The sequence below is a fragment of the Crotalus tigris genome, unplaced genomic scaffold (assembly GCF_016545835.1).
Source record: "Crotalus tigris isolate CLP2741 ecotype Arizona unplaced genomic scaffold, ASM1654583v1 scf7180000017771.5222438, whole genome shotgun sequence".
In the NCBI taxonomy this organism is placed as follows: Eukaryota; Metazoa; Chordata; class Lepidosauria; order Squamata; family Viperidae; genus Crotalus; species Crotalus tigris.
In genome coordinates, this window is record NW_024096622.1 from 588759 (window position 1) to 613998 (window position 25240).

Sequence of the window (25240 nt, forward strand, 5' to 3'; positions counted from 1 at the left end):
TCTCTGAGTGTCTGTCATTGATAACCAAATGGAGGTTTATTTCCAAATTGCCCTCGTAATTCCCTGAGGTTTAACACAGTAGGTTAAGAAGTAACTACCTTGAAATGCTCATTAATTGAGAACATTTGAGGCCACACCAGATGCCACTAAATAAGTCAGTTTAATGCTCTGGAACGACTAAGAATTAGACGCATACATTTTGGAGGGTAGAGGCAAAATGAAACTACGTCATAAGATGTAGCTAAATGCAGCATTTTTACATAGACATAGAGACATATTGATCTAGCAGACATATATATAATAAAATTTGCCATCATCATCTCACTTTGAAATATTTTCTGAAATATCTACTGTGACACTAGTCATTATTGATTTCTGTTGTATTCTATATTTTTCAGCTGGCAGAAAATCAAACTATTAGTTTTCTTCCATCACATAGATAGAGGCATTTATTTTAAGTTGGCAGGAAGTGTTCACAATTGTTACAACCCACCTGCTCTAGGATGTTACATATGAAAAGCTAATGATCTGTAGACAATAAATAGTGCAGTAACCTACTAAGATCCTAATAGATTTTATAATTAGAGACATTATAATTTCTCTTGTTTGTTGGTGTTCTGTAATCTGGCACTTGCCTAAAAATTAATTAAAATCCTTACTAGTGCTATTGGGGCTTTCACTTCTTATTTTTTTACAAGCTGCATAAAATTCTTTTGTGAACAGAAACTCATAGTCTGTAATATGGTGCAAAATGCTTTTATCCTTTATGATGATAATTGAAAACTTGCTTATATCGTAAAAGGATCAATGGATCAATGCCATTTCTAGTAAAGATATACAATGCATGTTTGAGCTCTTTAAAAACCAAGATATGCTAAACCACTATAGACAGAACAATACAGCCAATGTAACTGCAGCTGCACTTTTTAAAATAATTGAAAAAAGGAAGATAGGTGATCCAAACCCTGTTTTAGTTGTGGTTTAGTCAATCACACATGAAGCAATATAATATTTATCAATTTCTCCTTCCCCCAGAAGACGGGGCAGGAATTGCTTTGTCTCTTGCAGACAAATTCTGCATCTGCCTCTATCTGGGAATGTTTCATCCCTCAAAAAATGCAATGATTATTCAGTTCTCTCAATAGTTAAATATATGATAGCAGTCCAGTTCCCTCTGATCGTTAACAGGGAGAATGATTCAGCAGGTTTTCTGAAGCAACTTTTGCTTTAGGCCTGAACCAATACCTGGCATGCTGGAAGTGTTCAGATTAAACAATGCTAGTTTTAGAAGTACGAAAACCTGAATACAAACTTGCCTTTAGTGCACACCTCTAACTGATGAAGATTTCTTCAAACAGAATAAAAACTATTTCTCTGAATTAGGTGAATGCCAGTTTTGATTCTTACTGGATGCTGCATAAAGTGTGCAGTGTGCCTACATTTTGCAAAATCTATTTTACCTTAGAGGCTCTAAGTCTAAGAGAAGGAGTTTCCAGTTTGTTTGTAACACGGACTGTCCCACATGTGCTTTCTTACAGTCTGAAAGACAATAAACAGGGAATCTGGAAGCATAATAAGAGGCTTATTCTGCTGACTGGTCCTTAATATAAGAGGCTTATTCTGCTGACTGGTCCTTATTTCTAGCAACACCTTATGTTCTCACCATTTTTGTAATTGTGGTTACTACTTGAATAGTGTGAAACGGGGAATGAGATATTATTTGTATCTCATGCTTGATTTTTTTCATTAATATAACCTCAGTCATTTCTGATAAATGGGGCGTCTTTCAACTTAAATGTCATTTTGTTTTCAGGAGATTCCTTTACCCAATTCAGATTCACTGAAGAAAAAGAGTGGATTTCAGAAAACCTTGGCCCAAAGCAGGTAATGGAGAACAAGTCTTCTTTCAAAAATTGCTGTGTATCTTTTTAAAATTTCATTATTTCCATGGCAGTTAATAAATATCTACACTATATACTGCTAAAACTCTTGCTTAATTGCAATATAATATCTCTGGTAATATTCCCTTATTAAATACCTCATGGTGCAATTGACAAAGTTTTGACACCAAAAGATCTATAAATATTTTACCTCTCTATAGGAAATCTATTCGATCCTGGTGTTTTTCTGCTTGGCATTTTAAAATTATTTGTTTAAATTCTTCATCAGATAATGGAGCAAGTAAAAGTTGTTTTTGTATATCATCTAAGTGTAATAGGTTTATGTCTGTGGAGATTCTCAGTCATCCAGGTTATGCCCCAAAAGTACTTTTCAAAAGGCAACTGGACTTTCTTGAGTTTTTTTTTTCTTTTCTTGAAAATGTTTTTCTTCTTCTCCAATAATCTTCTTCAGTTCTGACTGAAGGGGAATGGAAGGGTTTCTGTTCTTTGCAGTCATTTGGTCATTGGCTTTCTGAAGATCAGCTGTTAGCTCTCTGAGAGTCATTGAGGCCACTTGGGGGTTCACCTGTACCCTCAGTGTCACCTGAATGAGAGTGAATCAACACAAAGGACTGTGTTGTAGATAGGAGAGAGGTGACATTGTATCCCTCCCTATTTGTTAAGAGAGGGCTATTCACTTTTAATATAGATGGTCTCTTTGACCCCTCTTTCAGCCCTGTGGTTCTCTATGTCCAGAATGCTAAGGTGACAAAACGTCCTCCTTTAGGGAGGACAGTCATCCTTTTGTAAGTTCTGTTCTCCCTCGAAAAGTGTCCTCCTACATGTTCTCCTTTTTGATATTTGAAGACTAATCTGCAGGGCTTTTTTTTTCTTATAGAATGCTCAGAACGGCGTTCCGGCACCTTTTTTTGATGTTTTTTTTTTTCAACTTTTGCATGAGGTGTGGTACTCCCACTACTGGCTTTCGAAAGCCAATAGGAATTGCTGCTGAGCGGGCCAAAACACCCGGCTGGCAAACTTTGCACATGCAAGTTGTCTGTATTATTGTTGCAATGAATACAATGTTTCTTTTATTTATGATATTTTTTTCTTCAATTGATTTGTGTCCTCCTTTTCATTGTAAAAAAGTTGGTCACCTTAAAAATATGAACTTTTCTGTCTTCAAAAGAGTGGCCCTTGTCTTTCAGATATAGTAGGCTTATCTATATACTTCTGAAATGCTCGTGTTTGTAACCTTTAAAATTGAGTGAAATCATAGGGCAACAATTTTTGAATCAGTGCATCATGACAGGACAACAATTTTTGAATTAAGAACACCGCATATGGACTACCTTATAGGATGTATGCAAAATCTGTGACCTACGACTCCCAAGGAAATGAAATTTGGGAACGTTGTGACTGCTTAAGTGCTGTTGGATGCTGCTGCAGTCACATGATCCACATTTTCAAAGTTACCTTTCTGCTGGGAAGGGAAGGGAAGAGGGAAGCAGGAAGGAAGGAAGATTGGAAGATTTCTACTGGTCCCTTACCAGTTTATCACAAGAAAATTTAATGGGGAAGGTGATTGGAAGTAATTCCTGCTCCCTCTGCTTTTTTACTCACCTGTGGTCATTCTGTTTCTCTGTTTAGGTAAGGATTTTTTTTTTTCTGAAATCATGACCCAATGGAGCATGGGTTGCTTAATACCCATAAAACTGATAAAAGCATAATATTGTTTCAGGCATCATCTTAAAACAGTAGGCAATTGTTACTGTTCTCAGTCTTCATGCAACACACACACACATATTCACACACACAACCCAGGAAAATAAGAATTATATTACTTCCTTACCTTGTAAGGATTATTAAAGTAATATATGCAAAGTGCTTTGAACACTTAAAGTGCTCTTTATAAATGCTAAGTGAGTGTTATTAAATCTAAAGAGAGTAAAATAACCCAGCTATTACATAAAAACTATTAAAATCAGTCCTCCCACATCCATGTTAAATCTTAGTATCAGCCCAAACAAATCAATACAGTGTGTATCTAAAAAAAATGGACGTGGACTACAGTTGAATCTGCATCTGAGTGGAACAGTACAAGTTGTATACATGACTGTATCAGCCACACATACTGTATGGTTTTAGTAAGCAGAAAGTTGTCTGCTATAAAATTCTGTCATAGTTTGATACAATGAGAAGAAAAGCTACAGAAAATCCATTGTAGAGTTCAAAGGTATGGCTATTAGCTGTTAAGTCTTGATAGAAGAGGTCTTTTACATTGAAGTAGTAAAAAGAGATACTAAACATCTGAACACAATAGTAGATTTTGCCACATCCTCCTGAAATGCATTGATAATTACAGCTATTTATCCCAGGATCCAAACCAGATCAGGTCATTGGGCCACATTGCCTTAGTGTTGATCAGCATTCTGAAATATATTTTTCGTGAGATCTATATGTAAAAGGCATGCTTAAAACAAGCTTTCCCACCATTGTTCAATCTTAAGATGGCTTTTAAAATAAGGCAAGATCAATTTGGTCATAATTTACACACCACAAGAAAAAAGGATTACCTTCCCAATTCCTCATCTGTGTTCTAAAATTCTATGACTGAAAACCAGAGTTGAAAAGGGACGGGTGAAAGGCAGAAATGATTTGTCAAACACAATTCAGAGGAAGGTACAGAAAGGGACTTTGAAAGATGGACAGATAAATAACGTCTTCCAACTTCAGGTCTAATTTACTAAAAAGAGGTGAGCAGACAAAAGATTTATCTACTGATTTTAACCTAGCCTTACTGTTAAAGTTAGGAAATTGCTAGATTACAGCTTTACTTTGAAAGTCTCTAATGAAGTGAAATGAATCCACTGACGATGGAGAAAAAGAAATCTATTTTTCTTCCTTTATCGTGCCATCTGCACATTTATCAGCTGTTGGGAATAACATAAGCAACTGCTCAGGAAAGCATTCTATTATTTCTATCCCCTTGTTTTTTACTAGGCTAATGTGTGTGCCAAAATCAGAGAAGATTCTAGGCTGCTTCTTACAATTGGGTCTCATGTTTGGCTTTCCTTTTCTCATTTGTCATGCCCATTACAGAAGACAGATGATGAAATGGCATTACACTGTGACCTTGTTTCCATCCAGAATATAACATCCAATGGCACAAAGGAGGATATTTTATAGAACAGTATTTTTTGAGGAATCTTTTGAAGAATTTCTTGTATTTAGTTCCATGAAATCTTTTTCTCGACTTGTTTATTGTTTATTTGGTCACCACAATATAAAAAAGATGTTGAAATTCTGGAAAGAGTGCAGAAAGAGCAACAATAATGATTAGGGGGCTGGAGACTAAGATATATGAAGAACAGTTGCAGGAATTGTATGTCTAGTATAATGAAAAGACGGACTAGGGGAGATATGATAGCAGTGTTCCAGTATTTGAGGGGTTGCCACAAAGAAGAGGGAGTTAATCTATTTTCCAAAGTACCAGAAGGCAAAACAAGAAGCAATGGATGAAAACTAATCAAAGAAAGAAGCAACCTAGAGCTAAGGAGATATTTCCTAATGTGAGAACAATCAGCCAGTGGAATGCCTTGTTGGTGCCCCATCACTGGAGGCTTTCAACAAGAGACTGGACAACCACTACCTGAAATGATATAGGGTCTCCTGCTCAAGCAGGAGGTTGGACTAGAAGACCTCCAAGGTCCCTTCTAACTCTATTATTCTATGTTCTATTGTCTCAGAAAAGTAACGTGAACTTCAAAGGAGTCAGATTATTACTATTTTAGGCTCAACATAAGTGGATATCAGTACAGTATCATTAACTCAGATTTTTTTCAGATTATTTGAATGAAAATAATTTGGTCATTTCAAATAGTGATAAAGTGTTAGAATGTTTTCTACAAGTATCTTTGATCTTAAAATTATGGCAAATTTCAAAACAGTGCTAACAGCAATAACAAATCTTAAAGATCTGCAAGCTTCCTGAATTGGTCCAGGTTCTGATTAGTTATTTAGTCATTTCATCAACAATATATTTCGATCATTTTTGCGCTATGAAGTATCAGGCAAAATATAAACAAGAAATTTGTAGCACATTAAAAACCAATAGCAGAAATCTGAACCATTGAAATAACAATAAGTACAATAAAAGTAGTTTTTAAAAAGTATTTGTAAAAAGTATGGTCCTCTATTTTTAAAAAAATTAAATGGAAGCATATTTCATTGATTTTTATCCTCTTTATAAGTGAAATAATAGTTCTATGCCTCTGCCTGTCTTGTGTAGTGGCTTGTTGCCCTATTCTTTCAGAAAATACCAAAAATTGCAGTACCTGTACTAATGTAAAGGAAATCAATGTTGTCAAAATTACTAAGCTCAAGGTAAGAGATGGTTGCTTGTTAATGCTTCAGTTTGTATATGAAACCAGGCGTGCATGAGTTATCCAGTCCAGTATAATGAAAATCTCTTATAGCTTTGCTTGCGCTGAAAGAATAAGGTACTCCCATGGCTGTTAGTCTTCCCTAACCTAGGAGAAAAGGCTTTGTTGCACTAACTTGGTGATCCAAATGAACACAGTTTTAATCTGGTGTGCATGCACTCTGTTTATAGTTGGCAGGCTTGTACGTTGACTGCCAGTCCTTGGTTCAAGCGCTTGAAGAACTGCCTCTGCACCTCAAACTCAACATGGCTGCTGAACTGGTACAGGTAATACCCATCCTTCTCAATGTTACTACTTCATATTTAAGAGCTTCATATTATTTTAATGTTAGTACTTCAGCTCCACAAGGGAAGGATGCTATTAAATAGCAGAATTTCCTATCAGCACTTCTTCCGCTTCATTGCTCCTCTAAAACAAAATGTTTTCCTCATGCCAAGTGCATTTCGGTCAAGACTAGCATCCCCAAAGACTTGCTCGTTCTAGTTTTGTTACTTCAGATTTTGACACCCCTCCCTTTGCCACACACACACACACACACTCTTACTCTTGTTATCAGCATCGCAGAGAACATTGCTTTCCTGTTCTTACTGATCTTTACAGTAATCCTTGCTTTGATCTTGTCCATTATGTAGTGGATCTAGTTCAGCAGTGCAGCTGCTACACAGACCTATATAAAAAAAACAATTACTTTTGCCCAGATTTTATAATTCCTGATAGCATCATAAATATAAAATATCTTCTGAATGTGGGAAGAGAGAGGGGGGGAAAAAGCAAAATATTCAGGTAGACTGAGAAGAAGTTATGTGAATTAACGTAGTTGTTGGGTAAGTTTACGGTATGTCTAGTGCTAGAAAAATCATTCCAGGTTAGATAAAAGCCAGCTATATAAGAACCGAAACCTGTTTTGTTCTCCTGAAGGATTGCCTAAAGCAACTCCGGTATTGATGTTGCTCATTTTTTTCTTGTTCCAACTCAAAGTCACTTCTGTGATTGTAGCAGAGAAATTTGCATTTGTTTTGCAAGTCAAATTCCTTCTTTTCCACACAATGGCGAGGCTGGATGTCATTGCTTTTCCTGCTGTTAATTGTTTAAAAAGCAGCGGCTGGCTTTTTTATCTATCGTTAGGGCACATTCTGTGCTGTAATGAAGTAACAGATTCTCCTACTGCGCCTGATGAGAACCAGCAAGTCAGTGAACTGCAGGCTGTAGGAAGTTACATTTCCTTCTGTCTTTTTTTTCCTTGCTACTGAATGGACCAATTTGGTGTCCTTGATTATTGTAAGTTGATCAGATCTTTCAATGGTAAAATAAAAATCTGTGGGTGAAGGTTCGTTCTCCGAGCTTGTGGGTTGGTTTCCGAATGTTTCGCTACCAGGCGAGGTAACATCTTCAGCAGTGTTTAGTGGAGGTCAGTGTCAGTGTCAAGGCAACATAAAAGTCTGTGCTGTTCAGAGTAATGAATGCTTCCCATTTTGTTGGCATTATTTTTCAGCTTCCTGAGGAATCAGATGAAATTGCAAACTAAGTGGGGAAAGGAAGCTGTCCTTACTATTTGGTTTTCTCTAAGCCAGTGATGGCGAGCGTTTTAGAGACCGGGTGCCCAAAAACTGGCCCTGCCCCCACTCCACCCCCCATCCCCCACCCCACCTGCCCGCAAGGCCACTCACCACCTCCAGGGCCCACCGCAGATCCCCCAGACAGCCCAGCAGCACTATGGCAGTCACGCCATCTGCCCGCACCCTGCAGCATCAACTGTGCACAATGGGGTGTAAGGACAGAGTCTTGTCTACGCTGCCTGGCTGCCATGTCCTTGGCTGCACTGCTCTGTATGAGCCACGCTCAAGGGCGACTTTCCTTCAGGGGGGCTGCTGGAGAGGAGGGGGTCGCGGGGGGAGGTGAGGCTGGGACAACAGCACGTGTGCCCACAGAGAGAGCTTTGAGTGCCGCCTCTGGTACCCGTGCCATAAGTTCACCACCACTGCTCTAAGCTCTTCGTTGGAAAAGGACCTGGCAGCCTGTTGGTTCCACTGGTTCTTTTTGCCTGACCTCAGGCTTATTTCAGGAGAAAGCACAAGTATAAAAAGATTGTAGGCAAATCCTTGCAAAAGTAAGAAAGAAGATTATGCAGGTTATTATAGTTTGGCACATGTATCTTGGTAAATAAAAGGCTAAAACTGGAGCTTCTTAAAATATTTAAATATTAATCATACTTTTTAGAGCAATTTTCCTTTATTTCTATACAGTATGAGTTTATTTTCCATAGTTTGTGCGTATGTATAGATGAGTATTACTGGGATTTTTTTCCTGGTGGAAGCTAAATTTCAATTTGGGTTACCAAGTTGTTGCATTGCATCAGCCATTGTTTAGGGCTGTTTTCTTATCACTGTAGGATGCAACCCCAGTCACGCTTCCCCAGATTAAGCTGCAAAGTCATGACATGGCCAAGAAAAGTAGTGATCTATTGCAACAGCAAAAGAGAGTCGGGTCACACTGTTATCCCAAGGAAGATTCTGCTGTTCCCTTGACTTTGTCAAATAAAGATGGATCTGGAATTTCTTCAGAGGCTCTTCAGAGAAATCCTTCAAGTTTACATCAAGTAATAGATGATTTGGATGAAGACCTTGATCTGCTCCTGAAATTAGATGCCCCTATTAATCCTGAAAACAATATTGCTTTGGAAGTGGTAGCAGATAGCCTGCCATCTGGGGATGATTCGATAAGGACTTTTGAAGAAACTGGTAAGTATTAGGCATTTTTCCTCACCTGTCTTTTTCTAATTATTATTGTTATTATTTTCAATGCAATCAGTAAAATATTTTTCCTTTCACAAACATTTTATGCCATTATACCTAACTAGATAATATATTGTTATCTCAATTATGTATACCAGATGTCCCCAATCTTTCTTGGTTGGCAGATCAAAAGGAAAGGGATAGAGAAACATTTTACGCACACGCATGCAAACTGGGCTGCGAGCATGCATGTGTCTCAAATAGGGCAGTGCTAGTGTCCACGTGACATTCAGCCCTGCCCCATTTTTACCGTACACACCCCGTTTAGGCCACACGGTATCCCATTTTCACCGTGCAGCCATGGCACTAGCATAAGTGGGGATGAGTGCACACATACACATGCATGCACTGGCCAGCCTGTCACGCGGCCCAGTGGCCAGTAGGCCACGGTTCAGTTGTGGGCTGTGACCCACAAACTGGGGACCCCTGATGTATAGTGTATCTTATGTCATGGATCATCTTGCTTAATCTGTTGAAAAAAAACCATGCCTCTTCTTTTCCATACAGTGATTGAGATTATATAAAAGAAGCCTAGAGTATGAACTTGGCTTTTTAGTTATTATTTTTTATTTTATCCTGCCTATATTATTATTCTGAATGACTCAAGCTATCAAACCTATCTAAGACAACTTCTTCCTCCTAGTTGCCACACAACAACAACTCTGTGAGGTGGGTTGGACTGAGAGAGAGTAACTGGTCCAAAGTCACCTAGTCAGTTTTCATGTCTAAGGTTCTTCTGTGTCTAGATCAAACTTTAAATGCCAGAATGAAGCCACTTTCTCTGCTCTGTCATTGGTCAAAAATAAATCATTATCGGTACATGTTTCTGGTAGTAGCCGATTTACCAGCTGATGGGCTGGGCTCTGTGTCTCTCCACATTCACATTGTGTGTGTGTTATCTTCTAAGAGCTTTCACTTGAGCACATTGGTTTTACATTTAGGCACTCCAATTGCTAACCTCTTCAGGGTCCTCCAAGTAGTATAAGGGAGGTCAGGTGGGATTAGAACTCATAATCTCTCACTTTCTAGGCTGGCACCTTAATCACTAGACCAAACTGGCTGTCTTCCTATCTGGAAAAGTAGATGGAGATCTTCCTTTACTGAAAATGGACCATAGTGATCTGACAGAAATAAGTTCTCAGTTCACCTTTCGTAGTCCCATTTCAGAGCACATGCTAGACTTCAATAGTAGATAGTACTTTAGAACAAAGCAATAAAATATTCAGGTTAGGACTCTGCAGATGGTTATTAACTAGAACCACGTTAGTGTATCATGTGGATGAACCTGCCTTTTCTAGTGATGAGAGAGCACCAGGTGTTACAGTGTATTCCTTGGCTGAAGTTATATTTCCCCCAGCATTCTTGTCACAAATCATTTTGCTATACTCCATCTAAGCATCCTCTGTTTGTGTCTGTTTTCTGAATCCTCCTCTATTTACCCCCTCTATGCAGTTACATGAGAATCTGTTGTTCCCTTGTGTACCTATTAATATTGTTAGATGCTGTCAGGTTGGATTCAATTCTTTGCAACCACATAACTAGATTTTCTCTAGGATGATTTGTCTTCAATATGGCCTTTTAGGTTTCACAATGGGGTGTTCATTGCTGTTGTCATTGTTGTATTGTATAAATTACATAGATTACATTAATTTGGAAAATAAGAGGAGTGTAAAACTGGATACATTTAAAGCAGAAAGGTTTTGATGCCAACATGATTTAAGTTCCATTATGAGCTGGTTTCTGTGTCTGCTTAAGCTGAACAGTTAAACATACTTCTTCATTGAAACATATTTTTGAAGCCTTCCATATTTTAAAATCAGTACAACGAAGATTATCGAATTACAGGTAATCCTTGACTTACAACCACAATTGAGCCCAAAATTTCTGTGGTTAAGTGACACATTTGTTAAGTGAGTTTTGCCCTATTTTACAACCTTTCTTGCCACAGTTGTTAAGTGAATCACTGCAGTTGATAAGTTAGTAACCTGGTTGTTAAGTGAATCCGGCTTCCCCATTGACTTTGCTTATCAGAAGGTTGCAAAAGATGATCACATGACCTTGGGACACAGCAGCGGTCATAAATATGAACCAGTTGCCAAGCATCTGAATTCTGATCACATGATCATGGGGATGCTGCAAAGGTCGTAACTGTGAAGAACATAAATAGGTCACATTTTTCAGTGCCATTGTAACTTTGAACGGTCACTGAATGAACTGTTGTAAGTAGAGGACTGCCTGTATATTATTGGAAAACAATAGGATATAGAGTGGGAATTGTGAGAATACAAATGCAAGTGGGAAGGAATGCAAAATAGATATTCTAGCTATGGTTAAAAAAAAAAAAAAGAACAGGTTACACTTTATAGTTGAGAGAGTCAAGCCCTTATGTGACTCACTAATTTTATACCTTTTATTTAGCCCTATTCTGGCAAAACGGTCCAGAATAAATTCTGAAACTATTTTTAAGTTTCATAAAAAAGAAAAAACACATAGCAAAAAGAAAAAAATAAAGTTTGTGGGAAATAGTTACTGATTTTTTTTCTTAAAAAGTAAATTTAGGATGATATGCTAAATTATTTTCCAATTTCACATTGTATTTTTAAGTTAAATATTCTAGTCTATTCACACATTCTAAATTATTGGTAAATGTTTTACATCTGCATTTGGGAATGCAAAAACATGCATACATACATACATTCAATCTCATTTCAATCTCCCATAATGTTTTATAGGAAAAGTACAAATAGAAACTTGTTTTTCAATAGAATGGAATAAAATTACAGGAAAACTAATTTTTTTAGAGAGATTGAGGCATGCCACACTTTATATTAATCGGGAAAAGGATTTGGCAACATTTCTCAATTATACATATATAGATCTGGAGAAGATCTATCTATTTGACGGTATCAACCAATAGGTCATGATGCTGATTCTGGTTTACCTCGTGATCTTCAAAATTTCTTGATGATAATGCTGTGTGAAAGAAAAGTCTGGTAATTGCAGTTCATGGAATGTTTTTCTGATCGCTACTCTTTTAACCTAAAAACATTATAGGTTAGGGCAAAAACCTAAATTAAGTCCAGCATTTAATAAATTACAGCAGTGTTGTCTTTCGTATTGGATAGGCTGTGATGCAAACATTTCTTTAGTGTCATTTTGTGAACTAGGGTTCAAAGATGGGCGCTGTTGCGTGACTGCAACCAAGCATAATTCAAATAATAGAGATTGCTAAAATATTTGTGATGAAGATAATTTTACAATATTAATAAATGCACATGAAGCTAAAATAAGGTATACTACATGCATTCTTGCCTGCCTATTTATTGGGCCTGAGGCTAGTGCACTGTTTCTCAACCTTAGCAATGTTAGATATGCAGACTTCAATTTCCAGAATTCCCCAGCCAATCACAGCTGGCTGAGGAATACATCTTAATGTTACCAAGGTTAAGAAAACTGGTGTCTGAAAGACTTCAGAGAAAAAAGTTTAACATACTTCATTATTTTTCCTGCAATTTTTAGCATTTGCCCAGACAGAATAAGCTCAACCCTGATTATTCAATCCTCCATCAGTTTGATAACTCTTACAGAGAGAGTTAAGTATAACCAAATAAATTAATTGTAAACTATTCCATAATTTGTTTTCTAAAGCATGCATTAAATTGAAATCACTCTTTTTTATTGAAAAGTTTTATACAAATACATTATTACAATACAATAACCCTCCCTCCCTCCCCCCCACCCCAATCCTCCCCCCCTCACTTCCCAGAGCTGATTACAGGGTTAAAAAAAATAAATAAACAAATTCTAACTAAGCTTATCCAACTATACCAATAACCAAATCCCTAAAATACTTTAACTCAAATACAAACAACTCCCTGTTTAAACTATAAGTTAATCAAAAACTAAATATTACTTTCTAATCCCATATTTATTTTGTACAAAATTTATCCATCTTCTCCACACCGAGATGTATCTTTCTTGTGAATGATCTTTCAAGTAAGCAGAAATTTTGGCCATTTCTGCTAAATTAGAAACTTTAAACGACCATTCTTCTATAGTAGGCAAAGAATCTTTCTTCCAATATTGCCCAACCAATAGCCTTGCCGCCATAATAAGATTCAACATTAAAATAGTTTCTTTAACATCACAACCTTCAATAATACCTAACAAAAACAATTGTGATGTAAACTTTCTTTCTATTAAAAATCTTTTGAATGCACTGTTGCGTGACTGCAACCAAGCATAATTCAAATAATATAGATTGCTAAAATATTTGTGATGAAGATAATTTTACAATATTAATAAATGCACATGAAGCTAAAATAAGGTATACTACATGCATTCTTGCCTGCCTATTTATTGGGCCTGAGGCTAGTGCACTGTTTCTCAACCTTAGCAATGTTAGATATGCAGACTTCAATTTCCAGAATTCCCCAACCAATCACAGCTGGCTGAGGAATACATCTTAATGTTACCAAGGTTAAGAAAACTGGTGTCTGAAAGACTTCAGAGAAAAAAGTTTAACATACTTCATTATTTTTCCTGCAATTTTTAGCATTTACCCAGGCAGAATAAGCTCAACCCTGATTATTCAATCCTCCATCAGTTTGATAACTCTTACAGAGAGAGTTAAGTATAACCAAATAAATTAATTGTAAACTATTCCATAATTTGTTTTCTAAAGCACGCATTAAATTGAAATCACTCTTATAATCTGCTCTGGATTCTAGGAATATCCCACCAATTATGAGACAGTTGGTTCTGATATGCAAAACCAAATCCAGATAACTTGAGACTAATTTGTTTCTAATGATTTTTACCTACTCTAATATTTTAAGTCATGGTACTGATTGACTGTAACAGTATTTTCAGTAAGAAAATCTTTGTATTTGGAACATAAGAAAATTTGATCTGCTTAATGCCACACCTGAAATTACACTGTTTTGTTGCTGTATAGTGAAAAGTAGACCAATTTTGAAGTTCATTCTCTGGAAACCTGTCTGATAGTTGAGCACACTGAATATTTATAAAAGTAATTATGAAATTAATATCCACTTGATTATTTTTTTGCAAGTTCATATATAAAAGAATCTTAACTTTTTTCACTCAGTGAAAATGAATCATCAAAATAATATCCTATTATTTAATTTACTGTGTGCCAGAGGATATGTTTCAGGAAGTATCAGGCTGCATTTATGAAGCAACTTGAATAATGAAGCAGCCCTAGCAAACATCAGGACTTGTAACTTTTTAAGTTTTTGTAGCAGTTGTTAGAAATTGAATTCTTATGGATTGTTGGATTGTTACCTTATTTTACAAAGTAAGATTTAGGTCTGAAAATCATTGATTCACATTCAGATTCAGAAGCATTCACTTCATGAAATCTGTGTATGTGTGTACGCGTGCGCACATGTGCATACACATAATCAATAGAAGACTGTGCAGGTAGTTCTTAGAGCATGATGACTTTTATCAGTTTTCCCTCTTTTCATACATCCTTAAATCTTGAGGATACAAGTATAATGTTTCTGGATTTAGTTGTGCTGCTACATAATTTGCTCAGCATCATTCAGTTAGACGAGAACTCTGATTGCAAAAACTGTTGCAATAACATCACAGCTTTGCAGATGTAATATTCCACCAAGTTTTGATAATCTGCAGACTATAAGTGTCTAAATTGAAAGTTGAATATCATATAATTATATGATAGCTGTATCTGCACTTTCACTAATAGCTACAGTATGAAATATTGCTAAGGCTATTTCACACATAGTATTGTTTACCAGGCTGTTGCTAATGTTGAAAAATTCAAAGCTATATGTTCATTCCAGCTTTCTGAATATGCATACATATTTTTGCTGTGTTCATGTTTTATTGTAAACTATAAACCATTTTGAAAATTTAAATAAGAAAGGAATAAAATCCGCCAACAATCATTTCTAGGATCAACGAAACATTATCAGTAGTATCCTTGAAATTCTGCACCTTTTTCATTTGAGATTTATTTGCATTCTCTCCTTTTGTCTGGATTTTCAAGCAGCATTATTATTACAGTTCGTCGCACAGTCGGCTAGATTGATTAGCAACACTGTAAGCCAATCAGGTTCCTGATAAGTTTCCAGTTTTATCAATTATTCCTATGCAGGAAAAGTCTAGAAGTCACTGGGGCTAATGGTAGGAAGGATCTAGCGAAAAGGAAGGCAGGCGCTGGAACAGGAACACTAAAAGGCACCTTTGATTACAGGAAAAGGTGGAGTTACAAAGTTTGTGCTGTGCAAGTGAAGCTTCCACATGCTAGAACTTGGTAAATAACAAATGTTTGGTTTCCAGGTTGTATTTTTGTATATTCCTAAATGATTTGAGAACTAAGATGAAATCATAACGGCACTGTTTTGTAGCTAACAATCAGAATATTTATCATTTTCCTTGCCTTTTCTTTACAAAAATATTATTATTTAACTTTCTTTTCTTTTGTCAGATCACTTAGAACCAGGTAGAGCTGAAGAAATTTGCTCAACATCTCAACCGCCAGAAGCTACTTCCAAAAATATTACTGAAGAGCAACTTGAAGATTGGTTAGATAGCATGATCTCCTAAAAGCTACATTTTGTTTATCATACAAGTGTGTGAAAAATAATTTAAGATGACAATTCCTAATTGTAAAAAATGTTTACAAATATTTAATCTGGTGACTGGCTGAATCTGCGGCTTAAAAACATTATTTGTGTATTTGCAGTGTTCTGGATTTCATTGCCTTCAGAGATGTAACAATATTAATTTGAAGTTGTAAATGTATAAAAGCCTATTTAGAGTCTGTGAAATAAAATAAATTACATTTGCAAGTGCAATCATAGAATATGTCTTGGTGTGACACAAATAACACAATGAAATATGACGTTGAGTTTTGTTTTGCAAATTCTTTATTGTAGTGCATATTTTTATTGGAAGAAAAAAATTACATTAACATTGCAACTAATCACTAGTTTCATTCTGTTCAGTTGTAAGACAAGTTTTTAAACCAGCTGCATGTAGGAAGCAGTTTTGTAATAAGTATATGACTAAATTTCATGTCATACAATAAGACCAGAAAGCAACACAGTCATATAACAAAAATGTCAATCTAAAAGACTAACATTTAAAAAAAAGTATTTTGCATAGCTGAATCTGGAAAGAGTTAAGGCACTTAGATTTTAGAGACAATAAAATACTTGAAAATTTTAAGCACTGAATACTTAAAATCTTTCAGTCTGTATTGTTACACTAAGAAAAACAAGGCTGATTTGAAATATTAAGTTCACCATATGAGTCTATGATTAAGTTATTGTCACCTGACATTCAGAGTTGCAAAACAATGATATAGCCCTTTCAACTACATTATTTTCTACAAAGGACTGTTTAAAAACAAGTAATGATTCCTGAATTAAAGTACTGAACTGAAATATTTAAACGTTATTTTTTGCTCAAATAATTCAGAGCCTGTTTCTGCCATATACAAAAAGCTAATCTATATCAATTTAAAACTGGGCTAGTTTATTTACTTAGAGGTCAAACATAAGCAATATGTATGTTACGCCACTATTTTGTAAGAATTCTATTTTTGTTTACATTGAATATAGTAGTTTCTTTGTTGGTATTTTTATCCAAGCTGATCTTCATACTGTTTACGGAAGCAGTCTCCAGCTGGGAAGAAATCCCAGCATCTTTCTTGGTACATTTTCCATACATATGACTCCTAAAAATATATAATACATGTTTTTCAAAATATTTATTTGAGAAAAGAAAGAATTTTTATACTTAAGGCATATTTTTATCTCAGATTAATGATTGGAAATTTTCCTTATTAGAAACATCAAGTGGAAATATATTCCTGAAAATAACAAGGCAGCCTTTCTGTTGGTGAATCTGTTTGGTCAGTTTATAGTTCACTTATTAATCTCAGGGAATATATTTTTGTTATGTAAGATATTACAACATTATTATCATATGCTAAACAAGTAATTAAGTAGTGATAAATTCAGATAAATGCATTTCACATCTAAATACAGGCTGGCAGCCAACTTTGCTTTAGTATGAAATGACAGAACATTTTTTTTTACAAAATAATAATCTTATAATAGCAGGTCTTGAACAATTGGTATAATACACTAAAGTAAATATTCAGAAGAAGGCATGAAGAACTGCAATATTTAGTACATGCGTTTCCATGGAAGAACATTAAAACATTTAGATGTTGTGTGTTTATAGATTAAAATGGTCAATAATTTGATTTTGGAGGGAAAAAATGAATGGTAATCATTTAATTATATAACATGATATTAGTATATCTCTAAAAGAATGTTGATTTTATTTTATGAATGTTTTCTGAAATGTTTCTTTCTTTTCATTTACATAATCAATTAATGCTTTACCTGCCCAGTGTGTTCAGTTTCATCCTTATTAATAAGATACATCAAAAAGAACCTGAAAAAAGAATATGAAACTATACATGATTGGTTTTGGTGGTATGCTGTTCTTGCTTCTTAAGAAAACAGTAATTATTTCCATCTAAACAATTGTGAAACTATAGGCTAAAAAGATATGTTTTATGATTCATTTTATAGTCAAAAGTTGTATTAAAGTGGTGAAATATTTCACATTTGTAAAAGAGTTTTGTGTATGTAAAATTGTACAAGTCTCTGCTTCTGAGTTCCCAATCCAAAAAAGTAGATATCCTCCTCAAAAAAGCATTAGAAGAAAAACAAATGTACAAAAACTATTAATGAAAATAACTGATACAAAGCTGTGGATGCTAGTATCTGTTTAGTTACTCACAATATTTTATTTTAGTGGTGACCGGTTCTGTATTGTTCTTTTTTTCTTTCATGAACAATAAAAAAGCTATACCTTGTATTTTACATTTACATTTCAAGGAAGTAAAATGATAGGCCCCCTACACCAAATAATTCTGAAGCAAAATTTGCCTTGGAGCAATATTAATTTTCCTTCTGCCAAAGCCTCTGATGGCTCATACTGTGGTTCATCTTTGCAAAGATAATGTCTCTCCTTTTCGATCAAGTTAATGAGCGTTACTGCATATGTTGATTAGTGTCTGGGGAATTACGGGAGTTGAACTCCATGCATCTTAAAGCTGCCAAATTTGAGAGATGCTGTTTAGAGACTGATAGAGCACTCCTGTTCTGGAGCCCCTCCACATCCAGAGTTTGATATATCAGGCATGATGTACCACATTTTCCCGAAATTAAGATCCGGACTTATATATTTTTTGCCTCCAAAAGAGGCACTAGGTCTTAATTTTGGAAAATGTCTTACCTTAGGACCACCACAGCCAGGCTTCCCAAACCCCAACACCTGTCATGCCACTGCTTGACTTCTGTGGCTGCTTGCTGCCACTTACAGCCGGATGCCATGTGGCGCATTGCCGCTCCTCCCAGCAGGATGTTGCATGTGCTTTGTGCCGTTTCTGCAGCTCGCAGCAGGATGCTGTGTGGCTCTTTGGGCCATTTCTGCAGCAGAAACGGCCTGAGGTGCCACGTGGCCTTCTGCCACAAGCAACAGAAGTGGCCTGAAGCACACAAGCAAAAAAGCGGCCCGAAGTGCTGTGCAGCATCCTGAAGCACACGAGCAGAAGCAGCCCTAAGCACCATGCAGCGTCCTAAGGAGAGGAGCGGCAATGGCGCAATGTGCCACATGGCGGCCAGCCATAAGTTGCAGCAAGTGGGCACAGAAGAAGTCCAGTAGCAGTGCAACAGTTGGGATGTGGAAGGCCTGGCTGTGGTCCTACCGGTAAGGTAAGAGGGTGCAGGGCATGTGGGGCAGTTTCACACCCCCCCATCTTGCCTTGCCCCCAAACTAGGGCTTAGTTTTGGAGTAGGGCTTATATTAGGCCCACACCCCAAAATCAAGGTAGGGCTTACTATTGAGCTGGGTCTAACTTTTGGGTAAACACGGTAAAAGTATTATGTTTGGGTTTGCTTGTTTGTTTTCCTTTAGTGATCCTGGTTATAGTTTCAAGGTTTAGAATTGGTTCCCCTATGATAGGCTCTATTGTGTACCCCTCACCCTACCTCATCCCCCACAGTGGAATTTTGAGAAACTTACAACATTAGCTACCATATGGGATCACTATAGCATGCATAGCCTACAGAGCCCTGAGTCTGGGAGTACAGGAATGCAACACACTGATTTTGGAGTAAGTTTCATAGAACTCACTTCTGGATAGATATTTCTAGCATTGTGTGATAAGCCTGGACAACCCTATTAACATTGCTAACAATCATTTCTAAAGAAATATGCATTAATAAAGCAGTGCAGGCATTTACTTACAAGTAGTTGGCCAGATTGTGCTCTTGTAGAGTATGCATTTCAAAACCATGTGGCGTTGAATCAAAATAATCATTACCAATTCCACAAATAAAGCATTTGGTCTAGAAATCAAATAAAAATATTAGCAAAATAAGAATCTAGTCTTCTTGACAATTTAGCACAAAGTTTTTCTCTTTCATTTACTGAAAACAAACTAACTCAATACAATCAGGATCTTACCTCCATGTCTTCTTTGACCTGCTCTTGCTGATCTCTTAGTTCACCAAAGGCATCAATAATAAGACCTATTATTAGAAAGAAAATACTTGCTAAAAATCTTAACTCTGGTACATTTTTGCATTAGGTATACCCTGCAGTATCATGTAGAATACATTGATTTTCTTCCCGCTCAGTTAATGTATTTCTTGAAGGAGTTTGAAGAAAGAAACATTGCAATATGAGTATAAAATATTGACTTCATTAAAGTGGAAATTTTGATATACTAAACTAGTTTTAATCATATAAATATTGATGCAGAAAATGCAAATCGGGGGAGCATTCCAACAAGGGTAGCCTTCAAAAACATTGCTGATAAATTGATTATAAGGGAATTGATCTAAGGGAAAAAGATTCATACAAAATCAGTAAATTTTGGTGAAGAGGAATGGAAAACACAAGAACTTTATTTTTTTTTTCCACTAAACCAGAGATCCCCAAATTCTTCAGCTCATCAACCCCTTCATGACATCTCAAATTGTTCATTAACCTTCCAACATTTATTATATGAAAATAATTTAATACAGGTAGTCCTTGACTCACAACCATAATTGAGCCCACATCTCTTGTTGCTAAGTGAGACATTTGTTAAGTGAATTTTGCTCCATTTTATGAATTTTCTTGCCACAGTTGTTAAGTGAATCATTGCAGTTGTTAAAGTAATAACCCAGTTGTTAAGTGAACCTGGCTTCTCCATTGACTTTGCTTGTCAGAAGGTTGCAAAAAGGGTTCACATGATATGGGGCCACTGCAACTGTCATAAATATGAACCAGTTGCCAAGCATCCAAATCTTGCTCACGTGACCATGAGGACGCTAAAATGGTCATATGTGCGAAAAATGGTCATGTCACTTTTTCAATGATGCTGTACCTTTGAATGGTCACTAAATGAAATGTTGTAAGTTGAGGATTACCTGTATTATTTTAACTAATGGTACTATGAATAACAACAACACAGAATCCTATCGACCTTGGGGTTTGATATTGACCACTTTGGAGAAAAAGGCACTAAACTTCACCACAACAGCTGGCACAATCTTGCAGACCTCGTATGGTCAAACCTGGTTGAAACTTGGATAAAAATGATTATAAAAACTCTAGCGCTACAGGAAAGATCAGGAAGTCAAACCTCCCAAAGAAGGCTATAGTGAACTGAACTATTGTCAAGAAAATCTCATGGATGTTATCTGTGTAGCCATTGGAAATCAAATTCAACTTATAGAAGGTATTACTTGTATCATTAGCTATAGTAAAAAAAAAAAAAAAAACATCCTGTTTGCTATTCATCATCTATAAGTTTCAGCGATTTTTTTCTCAGTGGTCAGCAGCATGATGTATTCCTGAAAATGAGTATCTCGCCGAACAAATATTGTATTGATCAGTTGAAAAAAAAAACAAATGAAATGAAATCATATTTAAAACCATAACTGAAGATTGAAGATAAATCTCTCTTACATTATTGTAGTAATGCCCTTACTCAAAATGAATTGCAAGCACTCGTTGAATATTGTATAAGGTAAAATTATTAGCAGGATTTTGATCAATTTCCCCCCCCCCAAAGACAATCCAGTAGAGGTACATAAATCTATTTTTGGCATGACAGGGTGCATAAGGAAAATCATTATTTCCCTCTCCCTATGTTAGAGTTTAAGTTTGCCAATTCAGCCTATATGCAGGAAGATTAAAGTCTGATAAAAAGAAGTACTTTACACAGTGTATAGTTAAAACTCTAGAAATTGTTGCCAGGAGATGCTGTGATAAGAAATGTGTATGAATTTTTTAAAGAGGGATAAATATATATGGCTTGCAGTACAAGCATGAGTAAACCCCAGGAATCTTAACAATAACAAACCTTGAATGATGGCCAGTAGGATAACAATGACAAAGAAGAAAAACGTGATATCAAAAACAATTCGATATATTTCATAAGGGTCTCCTGCAGGGTCTTCAATTTCATCTCCAATACCTCCACCTGCTCGTACCCCGACATACATATGGAACAGGTAACACTAAAAAGTAGAATTTACTACAGTTTATGAAACATAATCAAGCCACCCTGAATTAAAAGACATTTTAAAGGCCATTATTTTTATATCATATATTAGAAGTTGGAACAAATCTCACAACATTTAAAATATATTGCAGAAATGCTAAGATTAAAATTCAGCATCATTACCTTACACCACATGCATTTATTTCAGTGCAGCTTGCATAGGAAAAATTCAAGCGGTTCTGCTAAATTTTGAAATACTGCAACAGAGAACATTCTATTGTCTATTTTCTATAGTAAATCCAAACTGCTTTCTTGCTACCTTTTGCTATGTGATATTTTAATAGCCTGCTTTTAATTGAGAAAGTATATTGTATTTACATTTGTTTTTAATTAATTTTTTTTCCTGGAAAAACAGATGAGGGTAGTTTTGGTTTTCTTACATATTTCTGGTCTTGAGAATATTATCAGTTACCAGCTGAGTCTGAGGGGACATTCCTGTGCATGTATGCCCACACAAACTTTTGTGTACCAAACATATATGTGCAGTTCCCAGTCTTCTACGGCCTCACTATACTTTGTTTTCCTCAGCACAGGGGTAACTTCCCACCCTATCCCACTCACATAGCTATGTATACATCTTTTATACATATCTGAAAAAAATATACTTTGTAAGATAACTAAAAATGTACTGAAGAAATAATAAAATGAAACCTAAAAATGTAAACTGTTGGTGAACTATGCACCACTCAAAGGAGATTTAAGGTATTCTGATATCAAGGTATATTATATTTAACTCTTTGACCCTTGCTTGGTTGCCACTGGGTTGTTCGAAGGAAAGCACTGGCTCTAATGGTATGTGGAAGTGACCCTGAGGGATGAGGGAAAGAGATGCTGCTGCCTAGGGAACGACCAGATAAAAGAGGGAGGAGTCCACATCTGCTTAATGGACCAAGAAAGAAACTTAAAAAGGATCTGCCCGAATGACTGTTAATAATGTCAGCGGGAGATCTGTTTTTTCAGACTTGCAAGATTCTGTTAATATAGCCTTACAACAGTGGTTCTCAACCTGTGGGTCGGGACCCCATTTGGGGTTGAACGACCATTTCACAGGGGTCGCCAAACAACGCAGTCCGCCATTTTTTCCCCCTTTTTCTTAGCTATGCTACTCCCTTTTATTCTATTAGCTTTTGAAAGCCAATAGAATAGACTCTCTTGAATAGAGTCTAATTCTCTTGGCTTTCAAAAGCCAATAGGAATTGTCCAGGCTGTCTCTGCCCTGCTGAGCTCGCCAAAAGTCCCATTCTGCAAATGGTGCTGCACCAGTTGAGTAGTCCTCGACTTACGACCGGTTGAGTAGTCCTTGACTTACGACCGGTTGGGGGTCGTGGCATTAAAAAGTTTGAGAACCACTGCCTTACAATAAAGTAGAATTAGTCCATATGGTTGTGTTTATTGTTTGGTTTACCTAGGAGAGCTGAAATATCCCAAAGGATGTCCCCAGGAAGCACAGTGCATGCTAAGGGCCATAGGAAAAATCAGGAACAAACAGGTTTTCAGCGAATGAGCTTCAAGAAAGCATTAAGTTTAGATAATTCAAAAAGTTACTTGTATAGTATAGCCTAGTACTGTAGATGACTTCAGTTAACAAACATATATTAGACTCTGATTAATTGGAATATTGTAGCACCAAGGGTTATAATTCTAATCTGTAGCTTGTATTGGAGGGTTTCCTGTTGCTCTCTTGCTAGCGACACTGATCTTCACACTCATATCCACACATAGTTGCTCCGGTACTTACAGTCATCATATCATCACATTTCATGTCTGGCTCATCCTCATCTTCACTCTTGTTATAAAATTTCCGGAAGAAATTAAATGCAACAACCGTGTAAAGATATACCACCACAGCCAAGAGTCCAACCGTCAACACGAGCTACAATATATGCAATGCAAAATAAATAATGAATGGATATGTAGAGAAGGAACAACAATTAAAAAGTTAACTCCTTCCCCACAATGTAAAAGATACTTGAATTCCTTTAACTACGAGGGCGAAGTATTTTGACTATTAGGTCACTCAAATGATATTAATCCAACCGAGATTTGAGTTTATACTACTGCATTGATCTGCTTAGCCCAATCTAGGTACTTTTAAGCTTTTTCAACTGCTTGTTTGTCTTTCAAGTCTTCATATACCGTGGACCACCAGTCCATTGTATTTCTCTATGCAACAACCATATTTACGCTTTCATAATATCTACCCGAAAAGGGAAAACCAGAGGCAACTAAACTATTGATTCAAAAGATCACAAGCTGTCCATAAAACTTTAGCATTTACGTGCTCCAGGGCTAAGGGAATAAATACTTCCAGAAAACTAGGAACACATATGCAAAGGACATGTAAAACATTGCAAAATATTCTTCATTAAATACATTGGGGGGGGGGGAATCCATAGAGCTGATTGTCAATTTCAGGTTACTCCTGCTAAATCACAGCTTGCTTGAAGCATACATTTGCAAAGCACTTGAAAAGCTTGATTTGTAACGCCCAGGAGCATGAGCAAATCACCTGTCTGAATCATTCAAGCAACTGCGTCTAGCAATGGTTCTACAGCTGTTTCCAAAGTTGCTCCAAGCTGTTGCCCTGTGATTGTGCAGCAACTCTTTTGAATGCTTTGTACAAATAATCTAAATAAATGATATTTTGGTACTTATATTAAACAGAACAGAGAGTTCTGTTGTTTCACAATGTCAGGAATGCTTATTACTGTGCCAACCCAGAAACCTAGCTTAAATAGCAAAGAAGTATCTCAGTAGCTCTCCTGTGGAAAAGAATGGCTCTTATGTAGAGCTTTGGTTCACCAGGTTTAATAATCTATCCACGTAGCGATGCATGGAACAATTGGCCTTCCTCTTCAACCTTCAAATACTGAACAGCATAGAGAGAAGCTATAGCCATGCTTGACTGAACACATTTGTACGCTTTGTCAATTGGATTTGTGAGATTTTAAGAAGGAAAAGAAGGAACACACAGCTTTAGGGTGCTACCCTGGCCTTTGCCTCAGTGGTCACATTATGAAGAGATGTTTTCTAAGTAGAAAGGGCAAATAGATTTTTCTGAACAAACAAGACTAGGTAGATTCTTACCTGAATTAAAGTTGATTCGTGAATAATGCAAAATGATATAAAATGGATTAATATAAAAATACAGTTATTTGTGAGGGCTCTACCTGTCTGATTATCTGTTGTGACGATCGTGTCATTGTTTTGATCAACTTGTATGTACTCTCCTGGGTTAACTAGTTGATTTTGCATATAGGAATTTCCACATATCGGATGTTTCAGGAGTATAACTCTGGTTATTTAGTGGAAAAGCAGATAATTCAGCACTGACCTCTACTACAGCATTATTCAGTTGCCAAGCTTTGCATATTTTAACCACAAAATGGAATGATAGGCTAATTTCATTAAAGGATCAAAGCACCACTGCACTTCTAACTAGAGCTGTCAAATGAAAGTATCTTTATGGGGCTTTCTTCTTTCTCCAATATG

The 25240-nt window shown here is 36.3% G+C and overlaps 2 protein-coding genes across 23 annotated transcripts in view; one reads left to right on the plus strand and one right to left on the minus strand.

Moving 5' to 3' along the window:
• Window positions 1–18006, plus strand: part of AVEN (apoptosis and caspase activation inhibitor) — a 134654-nt gene extending 116648 nt beyond the window's left edge. For both annotated transcript variants that reach the window (XM_039341608.1, XM_039341610.1), the window contains exons 3-6: window positions 1814–1884; window positions 6496–6591; window positions 8715–9063; window positions 15596–18006. In XM_039341608.1, the coding sequence (XP_039197542.1) occupies window positions 1814–1884; window positions 6496–6591; window positions 8715–9063; window positions 15596–15714 (635 nt within the window). In that variant the 3' untranslated portion in view covers window positions 15715–18006. The remainder of the gene's footprint in view (window positions 1–1813; window positions 1885–6495; window positions 6592–8714; window positions 9064–15595) is intronic.
• Window positions 16020–25240, minus strand: part of RYR3 (ryanodine receptor 3) — a 301080-nt gene continuing 291859 nt past the window's right edge. For 15 of the 21 annotated variants that reach the window (XM_039341583.1, XM_039341597.1, XM_039341593.1 and 12 more), the window contains 6 exons: window positions 23487–23621; window positions 21548–21704; window positions 19660–19724; window positions 19441–19541; window positions 17526–17577; window positions 16754–16849 (listed from right to left, as the gene is read on the minus strand). In XM_039341583.1, coding sequence (XP_039197517.1) covers window positions 16754–16849; window positions 17526–17577; window positions 19441–19541; window positions 19660–19724; window positions 21548–21704; window positions 23487–23621 — 606 coding nt within the window. Of the gene's footprint in view, window positions 16850–17525; window positions 17578–19440; window positions 19542–19659; window positions 19725–21547; window positions 21705–23486; window positions 23622–25240 lie in introns of all 21 variants that reach the window. The other 6 variants (XM_039341606.1, XM_039341605.1, XM_039341604.1 and 3 more) reach the window with 1 other exon arrangement.